The sequence below is a fragment of the Amblyomma americanum genome, chromosome 9 (genome assembly GCF_052857255.1).
Source record: "Amblyomma americanum isolate KBUSLIRL-KWMA chromosome 9, ASM5285725v1, whole genome shotgun sequence".
In the NCBI taxonomy this organism is placed as follows: domain Eukaryota; kingdom Metazoa; phylum Arthropoda; class Arachnida; order Ixodida; family Ixodidae; genus Amblyomma; species Amblyomma americanum.
In genome coordinates, this window is record NC_135505.1 from 83,880,996 (window position 1) to 83,905,978 (window position 24,983).

Below are 24,983 nucleotides of genomic sequence, written 5' to 3' on the forward strand. Positions count from 1 at the left end.
ATACTAGCTCTTCGAGCCATGAGAGCGCCGCTCGCTTAGAGTTCGTTTACTAGTGGAGGAAAATTGAACCCCAGCTTGTCCGGTCGGTATTGTCGAAAATAAGTGCGGAATGCTTGGACAAACATGTATATAACAATCGGCATCCACCAAATAGCGCACAGCAGCGGTCATCGAAGTTAGAATACTTGTGGCGCAGTGCTGATTGTCCTCGGCCAAAATAAATAAATTTATGTGCGAGCCTAAAACCATTTTAAAACATAGGTTTTCCGTCCAGCACAGATATGAGGTCATGACTATCAATATGGTAGCGCAAATTCACCCTGCCCTTTGAAGGCGATGATATCCGCACTGAGCTGTGCGGTGTTTCCTATTTGCAGTCGACATAATTGCTTTATTCGAGGGAAGTGAACAATTGACAACACTGAAACAACGGCGTATGCGTATCCCGGGGCAATATTCCACGCTGCATTCCCTTGCCTCGGTAAGCAGTACAAGACAAGCGGTATAGAGAATCGAAGGTTTCGAGGAACGTTTAAAACAAAATACACGCCTGCCCGCCATCTCTGCCATTATCACCTACGGAGTTCACCTATCGTCTGGTTCCGTCGGGATTTGCATAGCAGGATGAAGACGTGGTTGATGGTGACGGACTATCCTTCAACCATGGCTTGGTCGCTTGTTTTCCTTGATGCAAAACAGTATCGCACCTTATTTTTTCGGGACGTGCAAAATGAAATCGATATCACATTTCTCTAGTTGGCGACCATGTAGGCAGTAGTAATGTTCTCATGTATATTTCGCAGCTGATGCGACCTCCACAATCTCGGAAATGACGGCGGAGAGTAAGTTGGCTCACTTTTACTTCTTTTCTTCTTGTAATCGTGTGCCACCATCGAGGCACAGCGCTGGAAGCCAAAAGAGGCATCTTGAGAATATTCAACTTTAAGCGCAAAGAAAGATTCCTGTTTTCCTAGAGATAACCTTACGGTTACCCTTTACTTGGCGTGTTTTTACCACACTTCCTTTACAATGTAGGTACCATCCAAGAGGCGGGACAGGATGATCAAAGTAGGTCTTCTTCTGCTTAAGCACGTAGTCCTCTTCATTACTGTCAATAACAACCTTTTTCCTTCACTCATTCACCTTCTTCATTAAACAAATAGAGTAAGTATACGTTTTTCTTCTTCAGGAAAAAGTTTATTTCATGCATAGATTATGCAGCGCAGTTTTCAACCAGGGGCTCGACACGAAATCATTAAGCCCCAGCGGTAGCATGCTAATTTGAGCACCCCCCTCGTACGCGGCAAATACTGAGTTTGATACTCTGTGCGCTGGGCACCCACCTTGAGAAGTGTGAAATACATAGAGTGTTATAGAGCGCCGTCGGGAAGAAGGACCTGATAGAATCGTTTGCAGCCAGAAGAATGGGCATTTTTCTTTAATTCTCCGTCATCACCCAAGTACTAACTAGGCGCCCTTGTAGCACGTGGTTCGTGTCCCTTCGTATTTTTGCGCACATGAAATCGTCCAGAGGGGCGCTGCTGCGGTGTCATGGTGCCCGTAAATCGACCTGCCTTAGCGCCACAAACATTCATTGTCATCATTATACGAGCGAAATCACTATGCCTTATTTTATTCCTGTTACTTTCGAACACTTTCCTGAAAATAATATTGACGTCATACTATTTAGCAAGTTGCGAGATTGGATGAAATTCTTCCTCTGGCCAGCAATTTTAAATATTGCGCATAACATCATGTTTTCTGTTTGTGTTTGCCGCCCAAGTTGGCAGCATCAATTCTGTGACCATCTCCTTCAAGGAACCCACCCTGCAGCTTTGGCCTCTCCTTATGATTTCCTAATGAGACTTCTGCACTAGCGCACACCAAAGGAACATGCAAAAACGGAAATTTTACGTGAGCGTAATATGACTGTCAAAAGTTCACGCACGTTTTCTAATGCGATAGCAATAGGAAGGCCATTAGGCGAAAATTCCGTCGTTGTCGATAGCATCGGCGTCTTTGAGAACGCTCCACCAGCCAAACCATGGCAGGTGGTGGTTAGGCGATTTCTCTTTCTCCCCCTTCCATCTGCCAACCGCTCTCCACTCCCGCCCTCCGCTTGTTAAAGAGAGGATGTGAACGCCGGATGAAGAATTGATGAGAAATATAAAATGAGTGAGAAGAAAATGACTGGGGCAAAAAAGGCCGACCTTTATAATGGCCTCCCGAAGGACAATCTGTGCAAAAGTAAGGCCTGCGTGAATTATTGAAGCGAAAGTTTTACTTGGCTATGTGGGCGGGGATCGTGTCCGCAAAATGTGTCGGCAGCACTTGTGGGCAACTCAGAAGAGGTAGCGTCAAACGAGTGGCTGTGATAGAAAGAAGATGATGTGAGAATGCTGCCCGAAAAAAAATTCGAAATCGAATGAATATTTAATTAATAAGCGCCAAAAATGTCCAAAAAGTGGGAGAGGCCAGAGCAAAAGTGCCGCGAAATTTGAAAAAGCTGAAAGTAGGCGGAGCTGCAGAGTAGCGCCAAATTTCAAAAAGCAGAAGTGTGAACGGAGCCAAAACGTGGAGCCAACTTCCAGAAAATTGAATTGGGCAATCACTTGTAGAGTGATAAGTGATTCTTACGTAAGCAGGAAAAGAAAAAAATGATAAATTAGAGGCCATTAGGCAATTAATGAGAAGTAAAAAAGAATGGACGGTAAATAGATTTGACTGATAATAGTGAGTGCGCGGCAACGAAGCGTGGTGAAAATTTTGAGAACTCGAAATAGTTGCCGGTATGAAACGAGAGTATAATCAGAGCTAATAGATAACCAATCAATGAAGTGAACGAGAAAACATCCATGGCGTCAAATCTGAAAGGCTATCGGTGTCTAGGAGGCGTCAACGATTTCGCATTCTTGCAATTCGGGTAGCCGCAGTAATCTATAAATTTTGCTTACCGCATTTGATCGAGAAGAACAACCTGGGCCTCACATGTCCCATCAGTGGATGTGTTAGAAGTAGCCACCTGCTACTTAAATGGCGCCTCGCTTGAAAAGATCACATCCTTCCGCAAAATATTATTGAAGAGGCTGTGGAAATTTTCAAGACCTATTTTAGTAACGTTGGGCCGTCTATAGCCGCAGAGCTCCCAAGCACGAAGAGTACACCTTATTTATCTAAAGTTACCGAGTTTGTATTTGTGCGACACTGAAATTAGTGACCTGCATTCTCTTGTTTCTAATGTCTCAGTTAACATATCTCCCGGTCTTGATAGAATGGTATTGCGACTAATCAAGGAAACTTGATATATTAGCTCCAATCCTTTGCAAACTTTTTAATAATTCTTTAGATTCTTTAGTCTGCTCCGTTGACTTGAATATGGCCAAAGTTTTTTCATTATTTAAAAGTTCTGACCGATCTGATCCATATAATTATTGACGAATTTGGTATTAAGTGCAAAAAATAACCCCGAAAAAATGTCTTATAGGTATAGAAGTTATCTTAATGAACATGACGCGCACTGTGCCCAGCAACATGGATTTGGAGTAAAAACTTCTACATCGGCGGCTTTATTATCACCTTTACAGATAGTTTTAACTATGCCTTACATAACCATACGCTTGCGTGTGCAGTTTTTCAGACTTAACGAAGGTGTTTGATGCTGCGGATCATCCAATACTGCTTAGGAAATTTAAGGCATATGGCTTTCGTGGTAACGATTTCAAGCTCATCTCAAGTTACTTAAAGGCACGCGAACAAGTAGTATTAGTGGACCAATTCACGTCTGCTAAAAATCCATTACTAACGAGTTCCTCAGGGATATCTGTTGGGCTCCTTATTGTTTTCTTTATATGTGAATAATCCGCCAGTGAATAAGCTCTGGGAAAATTAGATCGTATGCTGATGCTACTTGGATTTAAGTAACATCTGGAAACCTCACCGCATTGGAAGCAAAGGCTAACATCAAGCTCGATAAAATCTCAAGGTGGTTTTGGTCGAAAAAATTACCGTTAGTGCTCGGAAAACTAAGCAGGTTATTTTTCATTCTCTGCAAAAAAATCTGTACAGGCAGATTTCAAGTAATTATTAAACACAGCCTTCCGGAACAAACTCATTAAATACCTTACAGTAATTTTTCATAACAATTTGAATTGGCAGGAACAAATGACTGCTGATGCCTTCTCGCAAACACGGAATTATTTTGAAATTGATTTATTCCGCATTTTTTATCCGGCTTTATTTGGCAATTGTCGAAACTTGGGGATGTAGATACAAAACCTATATAAATCTCATAAGATAATTACAAAAACACGCCTTTGGAATACAAACTTCTTACAGTGTCCCAAACAAGACGTTGTCGTCTCAGCAAAAATTTTACCTCTCGATCAGTTGCACGACCTCAGGATAGAAGAGAGTGCGTATAATGCCTTGGTGATTAATCATTCATTTCCACCTACACTGTTTCACGCTTCAGCTCGCCACAACTGAAATGCCAAATTATGTAACACAAATCCGCCTCTTAAGAACAACATTTAAGGTAAACAGGTATTATAGTTAATGCACTTGTGCTAAAATATCGAACAATATTCTGGTCACTAAAAAATGCTCTTCAACTTCTACAAAGATCTCAATGAATTCTGTCTGCATAAACTTCCTTTGCATGATTTCCTTCATTCAACTACATATTTAAGAATACATGCATTTTTTATTTTTCCGTTTTGTTTTTTTTTGTTGCTATTTCATGGAGATCAACCTTTTTCTTACGCAATTGCAGGCTGCTGTTAGCAGTTTCCCACCGTTTATAAATTGACCCCTTAGTTTGCACCTTTTTTGCTCTATACGAAAGGACATGCTTGTTTTCCTCTCACGTGCTAACGAGAATTTTACTCGAAGATTACTGCTTAATCTAGCTTGTTTGGAAACAAACTATTGCTGCTTTTTTTTGCTTTCTAGTGTAGCGTATATAGCCTTTCTTTTTGTTCTTTGTGTGCGAAGTATGCACAGAAAGAAGGAAAAACAACATGCCGCTAGTCGAATCCGGACTCACGACCTGCGAATCAAGCGATAAAATATTTACGGTGATATTTTGAAATTTATCAACAGCATCAATTTAAAAACACTCCACTGTACTTTATATGGTTCTGATGACCATTGGCTTCCTGCGCATCATTGTCAAAACATAACCATCAGCCTGGCTTCGCCCACTGCAGCTCAAGAACTTCCCTCGTATTTCTTCAATGAACCACGTGCCGCGACAGTCATGGCCACCATTCCTTCCACCTTATTTCGACCAACATATCAGAAGCCTTCGTTTGCTTCCTCACCCACTCTGCCTTCTTCCTGACTCGCTACACTCATTACTTCCCGTTCCATATCTCGCTGCATTGTCCTCAATTTAGACTGTATAATTTCCGTTATCCTCCTCGTTTCTACCCCTTACACGAGTACTGTTAAGGTACACCTGTTAAATACTTTTCTTTTGAAGTATATTCATTAACTAACGATATTCCTAAGGACATTCGTAAAAAAGTTGTGCGGCAGTGGGAAATGACCGTAACGCATGAATGAGTAGATATGAACCGACAACTTTATTGCAGCTACTTCATTATCGTTCTTGTTACATGGTTCCTCGAATTCTCCAACGGCGTTTAACCTGCACTGTCCTCTGCCTACTTTCATAACGGTATGGTCAACTTGCGCTTTAAGGTAACTAAGCGTCTGCAGCTAGGACGTGCTTCATTTATGATAAGATTTGAAGCGTCAGGCGCGACGAACCACACGCCTGCTTTGCGTTACCTTCTGTTTTGTTTCAGCCGCAGAAAGTTCATGATGGGTCTGGGTCTTCTGCTCTTCTTGTTCGGGACAGTCGGCGCCGTGACGATCGTCCATTTTACAACAGAAAGTGAGCGACATGATTCGTTCTCTTGTTAGCTAAGCATGCACTGTTTGCTTCTAACAACCACCCTAGATATGCAAAAGAAACTCTATAAGAAACTAAAGTAGATTGTCTTAGTAATAACATGTGTTATATGGAGAGTCTCTATCCGCGTTTTGATATGGTCCAGAATATGGCCTCAGTGCTTGCGTAAGGGACTGCGGTGGCAATAGTCTGGAGCGGGTATGGTTTTTCTAGGTTTCGTATTGCCCGTCTAACTTCTTTATTCATTCCCTGATATAGACTATTTCGCTGTTTTTTATATTTTAGACGCACCGGCCAAATTGAAAACTCTTGATGTTTCAGCACTTTGCACTTTGTGTCGCGAAGGATAAAGACACCACATGCAGATTGCACGACCCTCAAGATGTTCGATACTTACAGTACATTGATAATATTCCCTATACATTTCAAGCTTTCGTGCAATGCAATGTAGCTCAAGCCGTTGCGTGAGCTTTAACGTGCATATGTATTTTAAACTGGTCAAGGCAAGTCGTGAATCGTTAGCTGTGAACCACACTAAATTTCGGCGGGCCTGTACTTCCCGTACATGTTCCCAGCGCAAAAAGAGAAGAGCGCTGCAAGGAGCACCAGTGGCTTTTATGCCCTATCTCCTCCTGTTGTTTGCTCAAAATGTGCACAGTTGTAAACAAATAATGTAAGTCTTACAAATTCAGGTTTACATTACACGTCATCGATTAATTCTATAGCCTGTTAAATAATTCTACGAGTGCTGCACTTGATCTCCTCACGTGGTAGCGAAATCATGAGATCCTAACTGCGCAATTTCCAAACAAGGCTTTCAGAAAGCTGATTTGGTCAATGGTGCTCAGATAGGACGATGGATTGCGACTGGAGCAGTACACTAATTCTTAGCATTAAAAATCTGAAACGTGTGCGGTTTTTTGCGGCCTTTGCGCAGTCGAAGTATCGACAATGGATGACAGAATGGTTCCTGATGTTCCGTCTGGGCCCTCCGGGTCAGTAAACCCCCAGCAGACGGATGCCACACCACCGCCCATAACAACGTCACCGACCCCTGACGATTTCCAGGGTGAGGAATGCAAGAGGTTGTGGAATATTCTACATATTATTATTTTGTTTCTGCTGTTGAAGTGCCCCAAATATATTTAGGCAGAATGACAGACAAGATTAGAGCCTATAGATAGATCGATAAATGAGCGAATAAATCGATGCATTGATAGATAGATTGATAGATTTATTGATAGATAGATAGATAGATAGATAGATAGATAGATAGATAGATAGATAGATAGATAGATAGATAGATAGATAGATAGATATAGATAGATAGATAGATATAGATAGATAGATAGATAGATAGATAGATAGATAGATAGATAGATAGATAGATAGATAGATAGATAGATAGATAGATAGATAGATAGATAGATAGATAGATAGATAGATAGATAGATAGATAGATAGATAGATAGATAGATAGATAGATATAGATAGATAGATAGATAGATAGATAGATAGATAGATAGATAGATATAGATAGATAGATAGATAGATAGATATAGATAGATAGATAGATAGATAGATAGATAGATAGATAGATAGATAGATAGATAGATAGATAGATAGATAGATAGATAGATAGATAGATAGATAGATAGATAGATAGATAGATAGATAGATAGATATATATAGATAGATAGATAGAGATAGATAGATAGATAGATAGATAGATAGATAGATAGATAGATAGATAGATAGATAGATAGATAGATAGATAGATATAGATAGATAGATAGATAGATAGATAGATAGATAGATAGATAGATAGATAGATAGATAGATAGATAGATAGATAGATAGATAGATAGATAGATAGATAGATAGATAGATAGATAGATAGATAGATAGATAGATAGATAGATAGATAGATAGATAGATAGATAGATAGATAGATAGATAGATAGATAGATAGATAGATAGATAGATAGATAGATAGATAGATAGATAGATAGATAGATAGATAGATAGATAGATAGATAGATAGATAGATAGATAGATAGATAGATAGATAGATAGATAGATAGATAGATAGATAGATAGATAGATAGATAGATAGATAGATAGATAGATAGATAGATAGATAGATAGATAGATAGATAGATAGATAGATAGATAGATAGATAGATAGATAGATAGATAGATAGATAGATAGATAGATAGATAGATAGATAGATAGATAGATAGATAGATAAAGTGTAGGTAAGGTAGGGGTAGGTAGGGTAAGGTAAGGGTAGGTTAGGTTAGGTTAGATTAGGTTAGGTTAGGTTAGGTAAGGATAGGTAAGGTAAGGTAAGGGTAGGTTAGGTTAGCTGAGATTAGGTTAGGATAGGTTAGTATAGGATAGGTAAGTATAGGTTCGGATAGGATAGGATAGGTAGCCTGATTGACTGATTGATAGATTGACAGATTGGTAGATTGATAGATAGATTGATTGATTAATAGATAGATAGATTGACGGATTGATAGATTTATTGATTGATTGACTGATAGACTGATAAATAGATAGATAGATAAAATTAATTGATAGACTGATAGACAGGTTGTTAGATAGCTACGTAGATAGAGTGACTGACTGATGGAAGGATAAATAGATATAATGAATTACATGGTACTTTTCTCACAATAGCGATAATTTCGAACTAACTAATCTAACAATATACATCAATACATGTAGATTGAAATTTCTTGTTCACTTTCTGACCTTATTCTAATTTCTAACTTGGCTTTGTCTGTCAGTCCTCTGATCATCACTTACCTCCCTCTACTTTCTGAAAGTTGAGCCAGCCCTGGCCCTTCCCAGGCATTAGTGCCTGTCGAGTCTCCGTGGTGGCCTCGCGAACTGAGCGCATGAGGGCCTATCACCGTATCTCAGGACCCTTTCTAACAGAGCCCCAGCGGGGTGCGAATTTGCTCCTGTTTTTCGCCTAAATTCACCTGAGAAGTCTGTCCAATATTTTTGGATAAATCTTTTTAGAAAGGAAAACTTCAAGGCTTAAGCACCCTCAAGGTTGATTTTTTTTAAATTTCATTTTACTGTCCTCTTTTAAGCCACCAATCTTCCAATCGACTTTTACTCACGCCTTGCACAAATTCGCTCATTATCTCGAAACCATGGGCCATAAGTGTGAGTTAGTGTTCCTATCGTCAGCTAGGTGGACACTGCCAGATTTTGAATAAATACGTTCAATGCTTATATAGCGGTATCTCTTCGCCCTTCCTTTCTGGGGCTCTGTGCTTTTTCACATACATTATTTTCGTGCTCGCATACCCAGATATACGACTATTTTTTCCGCTTGCGTATCTGATGGTCTTAAAGAATATTCTTTCGATCAGTGGAATTGTTGCCTGTCGTCAAGCCTGACTTATTCGCGATAAAAGTAAAACCTACAGCATCTCGACCATGCTCTGCAAATATTAACAAAACGTTTTAAATACCACTGGCTCTCAGATTGAACACAAATATCCGCATGCATTGCACCCATGTGCCTCTACTCAACAATCAGCCAACGAATTTTTCATGGCAGGTGCAGCCTAGGCGACTTGATATTGCCTACCTTGTTCATTGCCATGCAAGTACACCTTAGAAGAAAATATTTTTTTTGGTAATTCAGTTACCTTGTGTGCTCCCCTCAGAAGATCGCTATTTAAACGGTCATACGTACCGCTGATGCCTAAGAAGGTTAAAACGCACGCACAGCATTCGAGAAACCTTAGAGTCCAGGAGATTTCATTCTACTGCCTGTAGTCGGCTCCTGTTGCTTCCATGAAAATCGTACCTATTGGAGGAAGCGGGACCGGAAATCTTTCTCAAAGCAGATTTGTAATACTCCGGAGCTATTACCAGCCACACGATGTGAACGAATACCAAATACTCTGGGCTCCAAACTTTTGACAAAAGTTGTATGTTCCTCGTCCTCTCTATTTTATGGATTGATCGCGAAAGCACTAAACTAAACCGGACGGTCAGAGGCTAGTAGAATCATATCTTACATGCACACCTAGTGACCATAGAAAAAAATACAAGCGGAAACCACATCAATCTCCGCGACTGGGGCTTGAACCCACGGCTTTCGCACAGCATGGTTCGATTGTAGTGAACATTCTCTCTAGTTTTTCACCACGAATGGACTATCATATAAGCGCCTACCATTACTAAACCAATTATAAAGTTCTATCGTCCTATTATCAACGCAACAGTGTTAAGGCTCCCGTTCTGCACAAAATCCGGCGTCGTTGTCGTCGGCGTTGTGAGCTAAAATCCCCGGCGAAGAAACCCGGTTGGCCTCGTACGTGTCCTGACCTTGTTGCGTCATCACACCCCTCCCACCGGATTGTGAGGAACCTCACCACCGTGGAAGGTGACAGTTTATTGACTGATTTGTGTTACATGGAAGACGACGAGGCACGAGGTGCTACGTGGCATGTGATCCTTTGTTCTACTTTCGCAAGGTTGTATTTGTAGCGATAGCTGCATTACGGTAGCATTTAGAGTTTTAGCGTGGTGGCGCCGCCATCACGTGGCTGCGCCGCTACGCTGTCACGTGGTTGGTCACATGGTGCGGAGCAGCTGCCGGCGGCACGCCTCCGTAGCTCGTCACGTGATTGGTCAGGAGACCAGCCATGTGGCTGGTCACGTGGTGCGGAGCAGCTGCTGCTACCGGCGACGCGGCGCCAGCGAAACCGAGCTGCTAAAGCTGTGCGCATGTGCCGTGTCAAGTGATGAAGGAACGTACCGGGAAACGGAGCGGTGAAAGACTGACTTCGCAATCAACTGTGCAAGTTCCACCCTGCCAGCTGTAGCTATCGCGTCACACCAGGTTTACCCAAAGCTAAACCACCGCCAATTTTAATTGCCGATGAGCTGCACTTCATCTAACACGCCAACCATCTTTGCGCATTCTTTTGCTCTCTTTTTTCATTCGGGGGCGCTTGTTGTTGCTGGTGGTTCTGAATATTTTGCAATAGACATTTTATCTTCCAATAATGAACTCTGCATGCGACGTTTGGAAACAAGCACTTAAAAGTCCAGTCAAATTTTCAGCATGATTAAAAAATTCCTTTACTCTTATTATTTGTTATCTCAAATCAAATCAGAGCAAGTGCATATTGTGTTCTAGAGTTGTTCCTTTCCATGCAGAAAAAAATGGTGAACGTTCTGTCTTTCTGTTACTTTTGCCGCCCAGGTAGCCGAGGTTCCACTGTTTTTCGCGAACATGTTTTTCGCAAAGCATCCGCAGCCCGACGCTCCCTGCGGCCGGACCTTGCCACCTTGCAGCTAACCACCGTTTCTCCACAGTTGCTTGAACTTTTTTTATTTTTGTTGATGGTCGCTGTTTCTCGTCTTATTGTTTTGTGTAGCGTTCTTTCTCGTAGCATTTATGTATAGTGATCGCCCTGAGGTTTCATTCTTTTTGTGTTAATCCTAGTGTTCTCCTACTCATTTGCTACTTGTTTTTTTGTGTCGCGCTTTTCTACGGAAGCTACTTTGTTGGGTTTGGTTCTGTAATATTTTGTTATTGTTCCTTGCATAAGTACAGGGGTTTCTTATGGAACTGGTATGTGTCTCATGCCTCCTGTCAACGGCTTATCAGGCGTTACCACTATCGCCGGTCATGAGTGGAATCTCATCTTTGGCACAGGGAATGGAGAAGTTTGTCACTCCTCCCCCTCCAAATTTATGGACAGTGGCGGGGAAGGCAGGTTGTTCCGAATAATTATAACTTCGGTGCCAACCAACGATCAGAGCCGTCCACAATATTCCGAAGCGCCTCATCTAGTCGACGCTGCTGAACCCATTAAAAACATTAAGCCGTAAAATAGGTGGAAGCATAGCAAACGTGGGACTCCTGCGTCCAACTGCCTTCAGCCTGAAGAATAAAGTGGGACGTATGTGTCTCATTATCTCACATAGGGTAAATATATTAACGCGATCAAGTCATACACTTTAGAGGGTGCATAAGTGTTCCCTTCAGTTTTTATCTGTATCCATCTGAATTTCCTTTGTTTGGCTGCTTTCAATGCCAGCCGATAAGTATCCGAAGTTATTATACTCGGTCGCACAGATTTTACGTTGGAATGATTTTTTTCCCGTCATAGCCGTCAGTTCCATCCTGCAGCGAGATGTCCGAAATTTTTTTAGATGATACCACTGTTTCCATTGCATTCAACAGCGCTTTCAACATGTTTGAGGAAAGTTCATTAATTAGTTTTTTGAAGTTATGTTTGAAGTTTTTGAAATTATAAATATGTTGGCCTCCGCGTTTTATCAGTTCGGAATGTTATGATGAGATACCTTCACTTATTTTGTCTTCTGCTTAGGCACACAAATATTTAACTCCTAAATTACTCAGTAACTAAAAGTCTGCTGTATCACAAAGTCCTCTATCCCCAGACTGTTCCTGTCAGCATTTTGAATTTGTTGATTCCATCACTGATTCTTCTTACCAAGAACGCCAATTTAGTTTAAGAAAATTTTTGGTCAACTTTTACTGGTATCGCAACATGAGCCATACAGCGGTCACTTGACTGTTCTATTTCTCCTTGACCGAGGATATTTAGTTCTTTATTTTTTGAGACGTGCTTCCATTTTTTGTCTCTTTCATCGTGAGAAAGCTGAGCCTTCGTCGCCTATCAGTGCTATCAGGACAGAATTTGCTTTCTTTCGCTGGCCTTTTTATTTCCCTATTTAACCTGCGTCGTGTCTTGCTCTTTCCTCTGCAGTCGCTTGGCTTTTTTGCCTACTTTTGTTTCCTTTGAACAGCAATGTAATTCACTGCAGTTCCGAATTCGTAGAAAAGATTTGACGTAGCAGGTGGAGATGCCGATTGGGAACGTGATTAAACTTTACATAAATTGATATTATATGTTCGCAACATTAGCTAAACCTCAAAGAGGCATGCAAGTACAAAAAGTAGCTAAACTACGCTAAATAAAAAATTACGAAAACTAGTCAAGAATAGAGCCGCTGGCCTATGGATTGCAAGTTTCACACGCAATCCCTAGACCACGCAGGTGGGTTTGTTTGACATGCTGAAAAGGAGGCCTTATGTGCCGTATGGAAAACAAAAAAATGTGTATGAAGTAGACTGAGAAATTAAATGTATTAAAACTGTAAACGGAATAAAAACATAATAATTGGACGCAATTATTAGCTCAATTTGCTTTGCAGATTGGTGAACGAAGATGCCCCTAAACCAGCGCGTTGCAGTAAGAAGCATGAACAAATGTTCACCACCTGTGACACGGAGGTAATTTACGAGATCCCGCTGTCATGTGGTGCATCGTATGTGGGCCAAAGTGGACGTTGCATAAACGACCGTTTACGAGAGCACGCCGCTAACATCCGCACGGGATACGGCAGCACGCTGGCAAAACACGTGTATGGCTGTCACTGCACACCTAACTTTGGACGAAGCCAGATTTTGAGGCGATATAATCGCCAGCACAAGCGCGAGCTGTATGAAGCTTTCATCATAGATAGGAAAGCCGCGTCATGCGTTAGCACACCATCGATGGCATTGACAAGAAAAGAGATTCAATGTCTTGAATCTCAATGACGATATAATGCGACAGAAGGAATTGTTCCTCGCTTTTCCACTGTGTTTTTTCCTTTCTAGTATTTATTGTGAGCAATGCAATAAAACCTGCACTTGTAAGTCAGCGCTGTGTGTGTGCGTGTCTCCTTTCTCGTCTCCCGCGTAAGCGCGCTGTTTTTCGGTGAGAATAAAAATCAGTAAATTTAGGAGATAATCCAACCTTTCATCCTTGGGTCGCGAGTCAGACAAGCACCCGTAGGACATCAACGCACGTCCGTTCGACATGATTAAATTTAGGCCGTGTATGTCTTGTGGTAAACAAAAATCAACACAAACCAAATGAAAACAAAATAGAACTACATAGATTACAATAAAAAATAAAAATATTGCAGATACACTTGATTGCTTACGTGAGAAAATGCGGAAATGTTACTGTCGCTTGGTGCACGGAACCGATCCACACACACATGTGCGCGCATTACATCAGCGGCAATGCTGTGTGACGAACGGTTGCATAGCAATTATGCAAAAAAATATTTTTGACGCAAGGAAATGGTGATCTAACTTGCCTCACACTTCAGTGGACAACACAATCGCGCCTTAAGGGAAGGGGTATATAGTCTAGGAAGCGATAAATTGAAGCACATATGTTGTCGGTTCGAATGCCTATCGCAATCTAGCCTTCAACTTGAGTAGCACAGGAACGCTATATGCAACGAGAAATCGTATGACGCCATCCGGCATGCTGTACGACAAATGGTTGCGTCAGAACTTTAGTAAGAATGTTGCTGGGAAAACTGGCTCTACCTTGACGTCGGCCAGTGAGGAGTATATATAGACGAACAACATGCAAACTAATCTCTGAAATGGCAGTGCTCGACTTCCTCTGCGCGTCTGAAGACGCGATGAAGATGTGTCCTTCAGTCGTGGCCTTTTTGTCTTCTTTCACGAAGCAGATTTCAAAAGCGTAAGGTTCTGGTCTTGATTCAGTTTTGATTCTTGAATCAAATATTCGCTGGCTTTTTAAACAGGTTCATCACGCAACTGACACCCGCAGCATTTTATTCCTTTAGACGTTATTCAATAGAATGAAGTTCCAAGACTTCGAACATCGATGCACCAGTTGCCGCTAGTGAGTTGGTTCGCTGCGCCCTCGTCGAAGCACCGCCGCAAGCGATAACAGGGTGTTTTAAGTAAAGGACCGCAACTGAAATTTTCCACACCTTCTGATCAGCTACGTTCAAGTTACTTCGTTTCCATTCCTTTAAAGGTATATCGCTGTCTGCAGGGTAAGCTTCAATACCTAGATCTGTTGCTGTAATGCAAACTCAGGTTTCACGCGTAGTTTACGATGCATATCAACGAATTATTATGTATGTTTGTTCAACGCACAAGTATTCATCTTTATGTGCATACAGGCATAATCACTTAACTTGGCCCTGGTGTTCCAGTTATAAGGAAGGCGAGGCGTGAGGCGACTGCATGCTCAGTAGGCAGTATGGAAGTGTTGCAAGAGATGTCACTTTCAAGTAGGTTGGCTACATAAATATAGGTCTGTAACAATTGCCATGAAAGAACCTACTCGGTGTGGTGGTACCCGCAGCCACTAATTCATAATGGAGGCTCGTAACATCTACTCACATTATATTCTAGGTCATGTTTCAGATCTTTGTTCTCTGCACTTGCGTTAGAGACTCGCTCAAGCCCTATCCAGCCTCTACTTGTGATCCTGCACCATTCACGTTTATGAGCGTCGTGGCAGTCGCGCGTCGTCTGCAGAGCCGCCGGGAACGCCCCGCATACAGCCTAAACCTCTGGAGACCAAACCGCACGAAGACATGCTGCTGTGCACGGTCACTTCGAGGGCGTACTCCGCTCTCTTCGATCTGGAGGACGGCATCTGCACGCTGCTCTTCTACACGGCTGCCCACTACGACAGGGGAGCGAAGGACTTCCGCGGCGCCTACGACGAGTACAGCTTCGGCACTTTCCGAGCCTGGGCCAAGTCTAAGGGTGCCCACAGCAAGACCGGATACGGCGTCTCCTTTGACTACGTGTGAGTGGCAGAGTCACTGGCGCGTGCCGCATTGCACTGCAGTTTTGAACTTTAACCCGTTGCAGAGGTCAGGCAGTTAAATGCATATCGTTTGCTTACCCAATGGTAGGAACCCGCCAGAACGCCCAGGGCACAGCCGACAGGCACAGACTACATGTAGTGCGTTTCGTTCTCGTCGTTGCTGTATACATTACCACTTGCAAAATATTCGGGCTGGCTGGTGAGGGGAGCATGTGATGTAAAATAATTCGTATCTTGTTTCCGAGAATAGGCACACGGGTAAGCGTAGACACTCTGAAAGATGTTAGAGGGCACTGGCCTTGTTAAACAGTATTACAATAACCATAATTCCAATCAGTGGCTATTTTCGGCTGGCCACTGTAAAGCTGGTCCCTTCTGTGCAATAACACCTCCACTACCACCGGCTCAAACTTGGAGTAAGCAAGAGCTTAATCGCAGAAAAGGCGAAGAACATTCAAGGAGGCCTCATAAAGCGGGTTAGCACAGCGGTGGTATAGGAGATGTGCCCTATTTGCGTCCAGCTTTTAAAAAATTTCCCTGTGCAAAGTGCTGGCCTATTTGGGCTGAAGCACTGAACGATGAATAGACTAGTCTGCGTTTTCCAGTTAATAATTTAACATTGGCGCTTCCCAGAATTGCATGGAATCCGCGAAAACGACTGAAGCATCTGTGCAGGGAAGTTATTCGCAATTCTGGCAATCAAAGCAACATGCAATCTGATATTACGAGAGTGGTTCAAATAAAAAGTTCTAAAAGTGCAATATTTTTTCATTGTAACAATGAAGAAAAGTCATAAATGAAATTAGCAGTCGTAGTCACTTTGACGTTGAACAAACGTATTCCATCGTCTCGGAAGTGCATAGATGCCAGGATGGAAGAATTCTTTTGGCAGGTGTGTAGCCGGTCGTGCACCGTGGTTTTGACTTCTTCGTCGCATCTGAATTGCCTGCCTCCCGTTGCTTCTTTGATTGCACCGAAGAGATAAAAGTCACTAGGAGCCATGTCTGCTGAATAATGAGGAAGTACCAGACATTGAAATTCAATTTCCTGAATAGGCTCAGCTGTCCCACGGGCTCTATGCGGTCGGGCGTTGCCAAGCGGTAGCAATACTCCAAAAGGTAGACGTCCGCGCCGATTGCAGGCACTCTACTGAACTGCAGTACTTTGTGAACAATATTCTGTGCTGAACTAGTACTAATCTTCAAAATTATGGTTATTTCCTTCAGAGATACGCGTTTGTGTTCCTTTACTAGCTACTCTACTAATGCAATGCTTTCGTGCGTCACTACGCGGTGAGCCTGCCCTAATTGTGGGGCATCCTCCACGTAAGTTACAGCGCTTTTAAACTTCCTACAGCACTCGTACACTTGCTGAAACGACAAACACGAATCACCGTGCTGCGCCGTCACTCTGCGATAAATCCCGATTGGTCCGACATCTTCACTAGACAAAACAACGCATGACCGACCACTGCTCAATCATGGTGCATGCTCACAGTAGGGCGGCCACCTTGTTGTGGACACTGCTACACCCTCCAGCGTTTTCGCATCACTCCGCCATTGGTTGGTCACGTTACGAACCTCAAGGAACACTACTGCCACCTGCAAACTCCATCGCACAACTTTTCGAAATTTTATGCAACTTTCCCGTTTTCATTTGAAACACCCTCGTACTTTTAAAGAAACACAGACTATCATAACCTACATTTTGGAAGGTGGTTGAGCGCAAATAGGCCAGTAGTTTGCGCAAGAGAATTTTTTACAACAAAGAGAAACAAGCAGGAAACATGCGGTAGTATCGTTACAGCAAGATGCCATGGGGACCGTCATATTTTCTCACGTGATGCCACAGCCATGCGGGCATACATAGAGGTCTTCTACTTTCGACGGCTGCTTGTGCGCTGCAGCCGAGCAGCAGGATGTTGGTCCTTCTCTTAAAAAACTGGCGGGCGCCTTCAAAGCGTCATGGGACTGCTCAATGTGCGTTATACATTTCTCTTAACATTTGGGTTGATCCTGTCATTTACTCGTCTTCTTCTAGCTGCCTGGATCATCCATATATTACGACCACCTGGAGGGCGGGGCGGGAATTTTTCTCTGTTTCGCTCAGCATTGACGATGCAAAGTTACCCTCCATGACCAAGCATAAAACTAGGTGGGCTGCATATTTTAGACAAAGTCCTTACGTTCTGATGTAAGAATCGCCAGAGAAGACAAAGCGGTCATGCCGGCTCACTTTATGACATCGTCTTTTTGGCGGTTGCTGACCAAGCAGTGGGTTCCAATTTTCCTCTATGTTGATTCATTTGGTCTCTCGAAATTATCTGCTATGTCAGCTCTTTTACACTTTGTTCGAAGAGGCCCTTTAACAAGAGCCAATTATCCCAAACATGGAATTGAGCGTCTCCACTAACACCGGCGCTATCTGCAGAGTCGGCTAGCTGGTGCAGAGAATGGGCAAGTTGGAGAATGCTTGGCGGTTTAAAGACCATAAAGTGTTCGTGCTGTTGTGAGCGAAGGAGTGCACTAGTGCACGTTGTGGTTAATGTGTGTGGTTAGTCATCTTGTTTGACATCTGATCATCGGAGCGAAATGTATTGCTCCTCCACACGTTCAGAAGACAGAGTAGCTGTCATCAGTCGTCAGTAGCCGGCTAGTGCTTGCAACCGTACTGGGCACTCCGACAAATGTTTCCACGCACCTGCTTCATGAGTTGACCACAGCCTGTAGAAATTGTGACTTAGAACACTTAGTTCATTATTATCATCGGTGCTGGGCTGCTCACTTGGATTAATTAGGCGCGCTTCCAGTATTTCCTCGACAATTATTTTGAATACGGTCGTTGTGAAACGTAAGTGTATATGGTTCCGTTACTCATGTTCGGCAAGAAACTGCTCCTGTATGCTTCTATCATAAAACCCACTACGATAGAACCTCTCCGTCATGCTGGCAGCTCAGCCTTGTCCAGCCGGCGCCCCACAGCATGGCAGTTCGTAGGCCTCGGTGACAGGAGTCATTTGGTGCTCGGTCGGCTCATTCTGTCGAAATGTGGCTGGGCGACCACAGTATAGATGATTTCGCCGCTAGGGACAGTAATTCAGGACCGAGGACTCGTAATCCCCCTATGATGCAAGTTTACCAAGGCGCGCTGCTGAAATACATTGGCTCACAGTTGAAGCAATGGATGCTGGACCACGAAAGTGAATTTAGAGGTCGCAAACCCGATCAGTTCTATATTGCCTTCTTCAGAGGACAGGTTTAAACTGAGTGCTACTGTCCACTTGTTGCTAGCGGGTGGTACATTAGAGAGCGCACATTTGTTGTTAATGCCCTTTACTTGTTAATGTATGTTTTAGTGAAAGCCTTATGCTTACATAATTTATTTGGTCGGTTTTGCATCTTGAGTTTTTATCTTTGACATTAACGAGCAAATGAAAGGCACCTCGTCGTTATATAGCTAAATAATAAAGTACTCTGCATGGTTTCCTAAATTTGAGAACAGTTTAAGAATATAACTAGTTCCCACAATTTCGAATTATTCAGGAAACTTGAAATTAAAGCATTAAATGACTCCAGAGTGTATATTACGGCTGAGTTTTCGAATGTTTTAATTATAGTCCCCACTAAAATTTATTCGACTCTAATTAAACGAACAAATTTTTCGATCATATCTTTTTCAGCTAAGCGAAATTCATGGCAACATAATCCACACATAGCGATGTAAGGGTATAGCGTGGAGCCGCTGAACCTAGCATTTCAAGGTATTCGATGATTGTGAGAATTTCATTTCGTTTATTAATAACCTCAGGGCTGTTCTGCATTACAGAGAGGAAAGCCTTAAAGCGCACGGTTTTAAGATTACTCAAAATAATAAATTGCCAACAAAACAAATTTACTACTATTATTCATTTTACAACATGGAACACTGCCCTAATTTCGTGTTCTCGGCGGTGTACATTCCCTGCAGCACAGTAAGACCAATCTTAGTGTGATAACATGGTGTTCAAATCAGGCTATTCCCTAATGCAGTAGCAACCTCTTGTTGCGAGGTACGGGCTGCAGACTCTGTGAAGGTTAGCAATTGGATCTTTACCGGAGCCCTCCACTACGGACCTATTTGTTCCTCTCTTCTTTCACTCCCTCCTTTATCCCTTCCCTTACGGCACGGTTCAGGTGTCCAACGATATATGAGACAGATACTGCGCCATTTTCTTTCCACCAAAAACCAATTATTATTATTATTATTATTATTATTATTATTATTTAGAGGAGTCAACCCAATAGAAGAAAAGAGGGCCTCAGGCCCTTGGAATGTACAGACTGACTCCCCGAGCAGCTGCTCTCTTCCGCTTCCGGAGGAAGATTGCCGTTTTCCGTTAATAATAATAATAATAATATTTGGGTTTAGGGGAAGGAAATGGTGCAGTATCTGTCTCATATATCATTGGACACCAGAACCGCGCCGTAAGGGAAGGGATAAAGGAAGGAGTGAAAGAAGAAAGGAAGGAAGAGGTGCCGTAGTGGAGGGCTCCGGAATAATTTCGACGAACTGGGGATCTTTAACGTGCACTGACATCGCAAAGCACACGGGCGCCTTAGCGTTTGCCTCCAGAAAAACGCAGCCGCCGCGATGGGGTTCGAACCCGGGAACTCCGGATCAGTAGTCGAGCGCCCTAACCACTGAGCCACCGCGGCGGGTCCGTTGTCAGTTGACGGTCACGTTTTCGAACGCTGTAGTCACGCATTCGAACGCCGGGGTCACGTGACCAAGCTGCGGGAATCCAGGCCCACCCGCGTTCCGATGCGAGAGGAGAGGGGAACAGCCGCGTTTCGCGACCCTCGTAAACATGGCAAGTCCAAAAGGGATGCGTCTTAAGCTGAACATTAGAGGCCAGCAGTGTCTTGCAATGCAACACTCTCCAAATGACCAAATATGTCTAGAATTATTGACGGCGGTCACTAACCATGCAGAAGGGAAGAGGAGCACATATAGCCAGAAGACGAACGCCTGTGTCCTGTTTTTATGTATTTCTTTTTCTGTGTAACTGCTTCCCTGAATTGAAACGATGAGCACACGAAGACGTTTGACAGCAAAACTGAGCTCAGTACTGATGCACAAAATGCAGGCTAGAGAACTATTATTAGTTTGTACAGATTGCGCCCCCAAACAGTCCGCTTGCTTTTGGTAACAACCCATGTTTCACGCAATACATAAAAGTTTAGGGATATACCGAAGCGCCACACATTTGTTGATTGTACTGAGACATACAAGACTTCTGTTGCTTCACTTTTGGATGAGCTATTTGGAACGAGAAAATTTGGCGAAAAGTTAAGCCACTTTAATGTTTTTGTCCTATATTCATAACTCTAAGTGCGTAGGCTACGAACTTGAGCTCCTTTTTTGAATTCGAAACATCAAGCAAATAATGAGCTCTAACTTCTTTCTCTACGCACCTATAGCTATGGATGATAATTAAAAAATGCCATAGTCGGCTAACCTTAGAAACAGAGATTTATTATCCATAGCGATCAGTGCACAGGCTACGAAATTCGAGCTCTTATACTGTTTAATAGCAATCGAAAATTTGAGGAATATGTCTGCTTTCGACCGTAAAAACGCTGTTAAGTGTGACTTCACGTATTCTTAAGATTCACTTCTTCCTCTAAATAAACAGCAATTAATGAGGTGCCTAAACTGGATTATCTACTTATATGCTAACCCAATTATTTTAGCGCTTTTTTCTTGCTCAGACTAACACTTTTATTGTTCATTTTACCCCAATCGGCAAGCCTAAGGCTTCGCTTATTACGGAGACTGGATTGTAACCACAGGTTTTGCGTGAAGAACCAAGTGGGGTTATCCAATGTCCAATGTCTGACTACCGTGGTTCTGTGACACCGTATTGAGAAAGGAGAATTTAGACGGATTGTGAAGTGCGCGCTACGGATGAACAACCAGGCGTAAGAAATTATTGATCGACAGACTCCTATACAAATATCTTTTTGCAGAAGTATTCATTCAAACTTCGGCTTCATTGCACAGCATGGACACTACATACACACATGAACAGTGTGATTCCGCGCTGTCCAGCTCAACCATAGACACCACAGACGGCTGGTTCAAAGGGCGAGAAAAGTAGCTAAGGCTGTAGGAGCCCTTAGTCACAGGCCCCTCGCTCTACGGCGGGCGCAAAGCTCTTTATTGAATAAAATGTTTGCCTTTACCAACCTTTTCGTGTTTGCCTTTTAGTGTAATATAGGCATAGTCTTATTTTTGAGGACTTTTGCTATTGAAAGCGTACTCTTTCTAACTCTTACAACAGCAGCCAGACAATTTACAAGCAATCTGTAGACCTTTTCATTCTCCAACGTTCGTTTCAACCAAAAAAGTTGATACGAATCGAATCATCACGGCGCATTTTGCTTCAGCAGTTCCAATATCTCCCCTGCTATATATAGGAAGAGGCCGAGGGCCGACAATGATCGCATTATCTGAGATGGGAAGCTGAACGCTAGCTTTAGCGCCCGTCCTTTACTGTAATATATGGTTTACATCACACATAAAAAGAAATGGAGAAAAGTGTTTGTGCCTGTTCAACTAAATAGCTGGTTTTCAGTGCTTGCGCGGTGACAACGGAAAGGTTTAAGACAGCATCAGTACTTTTAAAATTGCCTTAGAGAAGGCTCTTCTAACGAAGGGGGAATTTATCAGAGGATGGCACTTGAAAACGCCCACTGAATGTAGGGTGCAAAGTTTTACAAGCGAGTATGCTGGGGAGCATTATGTTCAAGCAATAAAGCGACAGCCTTAGGTTTGGCGGCAAAAAACGACTACTGGATCTTGACCGAGCAACGCTTGCCACCGTTCAAAGGGCTAGCATGTCAAAGATTAAAACAATCCGTTCTCAGTGGCGCATTAGAGTTTCACTACCCTGAGCCTTAGTGCTTTGAACAGAATCGCTTAGGGAGAATGACGTCGTATGTACCGGCTGTTTCAGCGAACCCTTTAAAAAATTTTTATTAATAGGCTTTCTGGAGTAAAAATATGACTTTTTTGGCATAGCACTACCAGTGTTGGCGGACACAGGAAAACCGGTGAATCGTCTTAAGTAGTAGGTTGGTAAGGCGCGTAGTTGCAATCAGATTGGTACCCGATCGTCAGTAATAGCCATATTTATTTTTAGTATTTATAAAACGCGATCACCCTTGGCACTGTGGCTCGACAAAATCTGGCTGCACCGTTTGAAAATGCATGCTCTTTTGAAAACATGGAGGCGAAGCAACCCCTCCAGTGCACGTGACTAGTCGGAAAAGCAAAATTTTGTCAGGCCACAGCGTCAAGGGTAATCGCGCTTTCAAATTCCAAAAACTGATATAACTATTACTAACAACCAGCTACGAATCTCTTATTTGAAGTAGCTGCCTAACTATACAAGTTAAAAGGTTAATTATAAAAAAAATATTTAACCAGCTTACTAGTAAAGACGATAAACCGGTTTTCGGGTGTCCACCAACAGTGGTAATACTATGCCGAAAAAGCCATATTTTTACCCCAAAAAGCCAATCAATGAAAATATTTGAAAGTGTTCGCTGAAACACAATATCAGTATTCTGAGCGATGCGTTCATCAACTGCCGTCATACGGCTCCCACCGCGCTTATAGTTCGTGCTTTTATTCTTGTGAATTATCTCTAAATCGCCCCAAAAGGAGGGACTGTAGTAACGGTCAACAACGAATACAATATGACGTACAGTTCTTTTGCTATCAACAGCACTTCAGAACAAACCCGTAAGCATCTTGATACTCTTTGCTAAATTATCGCTCAGACCTTGCGGAAATGGGTCGAAAAGATTTGGAGGATGCTTTGAGACTAGCGTGGCTTTGGCAACAGGTTCTTAGTGTTCAAACAAATTGATTGGACAAAACACGCGATAGTCTATCTTATTGGTTTTGCCTAATTGCTGTTTCCTTATGTCACGCAGCGACGCGGAGGCAGCCTACAACGCCCTGAGAGCAGCCGACGGGCAGCAAAAGTTTGCAAAGCTGTGGAACGACATGATATACCACTACGGCCTCTTGCACGTTTGGGAAACCGCTGACGCGCTGAAGGCGAACAACGCCAGGCTCAAGCTCCTCTCTGTGAGTTTTCGCTCATACTACTTGTAGTATCATAGCGGGAAAGCCTCAGTAAGCACGCTCATCTTCTTTCAGAAGTGTACACACATATTATACTGCCTGTCTTCTGGGTTAAATCATTCGGACCGCATTAGTAAACATGATTCGCTACCTTTAATCGGGATACGCCTTGGAAGATTTATTCTTGTATTTATTCTGCCGTTTTATGTCAAGTTTCGTTTCCGCAGATGAGCCGTGGGTATTTCCTCTAATGGAACTCTAGGCGGCTTGAAGCAGCCAAAGCAAGCGATGTTATAACGTCCTCTTCATATTGCTGACAAGCTGGTTCTTGTAACAGGGTGACATAACAGTCGCAGTCACTTAAATATGCAGGAGAAACTTTATCGCAGCTTGCATCACGTGGCCGAAAAATAGCTGACTTCATTCCACACAGTTACCATCGAAACAGTTTACCCAAAGTAAAGCAACTGTAAATTACGTTTCTAGTCGGAAGAATATCGCATGAATATATATGTATAATGGCTAATTACCCACCTTTCACGAGGAAGAAACGTAACGCAAAAAAAGAGCTGTGGCTTAACTGTTGGCAAGCATTGATATACAAGCGAATGCTTCACGCGCTTGGCACTCCGGACCCTCTGCAGTGAAGCAGCTCGCTGGGCGACACCTGAGGAGTGGTCAAACGCCGCTTTCCGACGACAGCTCAAAGCCTCCCGCTCCCACGCAACGCTCAGAGAAGACAGCCCGGCCTCGTTCTCACATTGGCCAAACTCGCACTGACTAGGCCAGCACGGGGCTCCTCTTAGCTAGCAGCGCGACGAGTCACCTGATCGGGTGGTGGCTCAGCTGCGGAGAGCGCATGCGCCAAGCTGGCGGCGGCGGAACAGCTCTGGTCAAATGAATGTCAAACTGCAGCCCGTGGTGAAATTGGCGCCGCTAGGCCAGGAGCTGTTCATGAGCTTGAGGTGTGACGAAACTCGCTATCCCACTAAAAGCGCTTTTCACCTGTAACACTTAAGAAGCGCTCCTTCCAGTAAAAACTGTCGTGAGGTCTCTTCAAGCATATGTGTCGGTCACTTGGTTAAACGACACATCGTCTATTAAATAAAATGGTTCAGCTGCACCCGGACACAAAAGCGAGAGAAAGAAAAACCAGCAAGCATTGCACAAAATTTTTTAGAATCTGCCCGTAACTTTTCATGGACAGAGGCAGAATGACTGTACTGAAATATGTACACGGTCGGTCAATTGTTCATAG

General features: G+C 42.9%; 1 protein-coding gene across 1 annotated transcript in view; it reads left to right on the forward strand.

Moving 5' to 3' along the window:
• The window catches only part of LOC144104952 (uncharacterized), a 51,518-nt gene that overhangs the window by 671 nt on the left and 25,864 nt on the right, over nucleotides 1-24,983 (forward strand). The window contains exons 2-7 of the mRNA XM_077638181.1: nucleotides 804-842; nucleotides 1,036-1,068; nucleotides 5,811-5,899; nucleotides 6,855-6,986; nucleotides 15,292-15,568; nucleotides 23,572-23,728. Of these exons, the coding sequence (XP_077494307.1) occupies nucleotides 5,824-5,899; nucleotides 6,855-6,986; nucleotides 15,292-15,568; nucleotides 23,572-23,728 (642 nt within the window). The 5' untranslated portion in view covers nucleotides 804-842; nucleotides 1,036-1,068; nucleotides 5,811-5,823. The remainder of the gene's footprint in view (nucleotides 1-803; nucleotides 843-1,035; nucleotides 1,069-5,810; nucleotides 5,900-6,854; nucleotides 6,987-15,291; nucleotides 15,569-23,571; nucleotides 23,729-24,983) is intronic.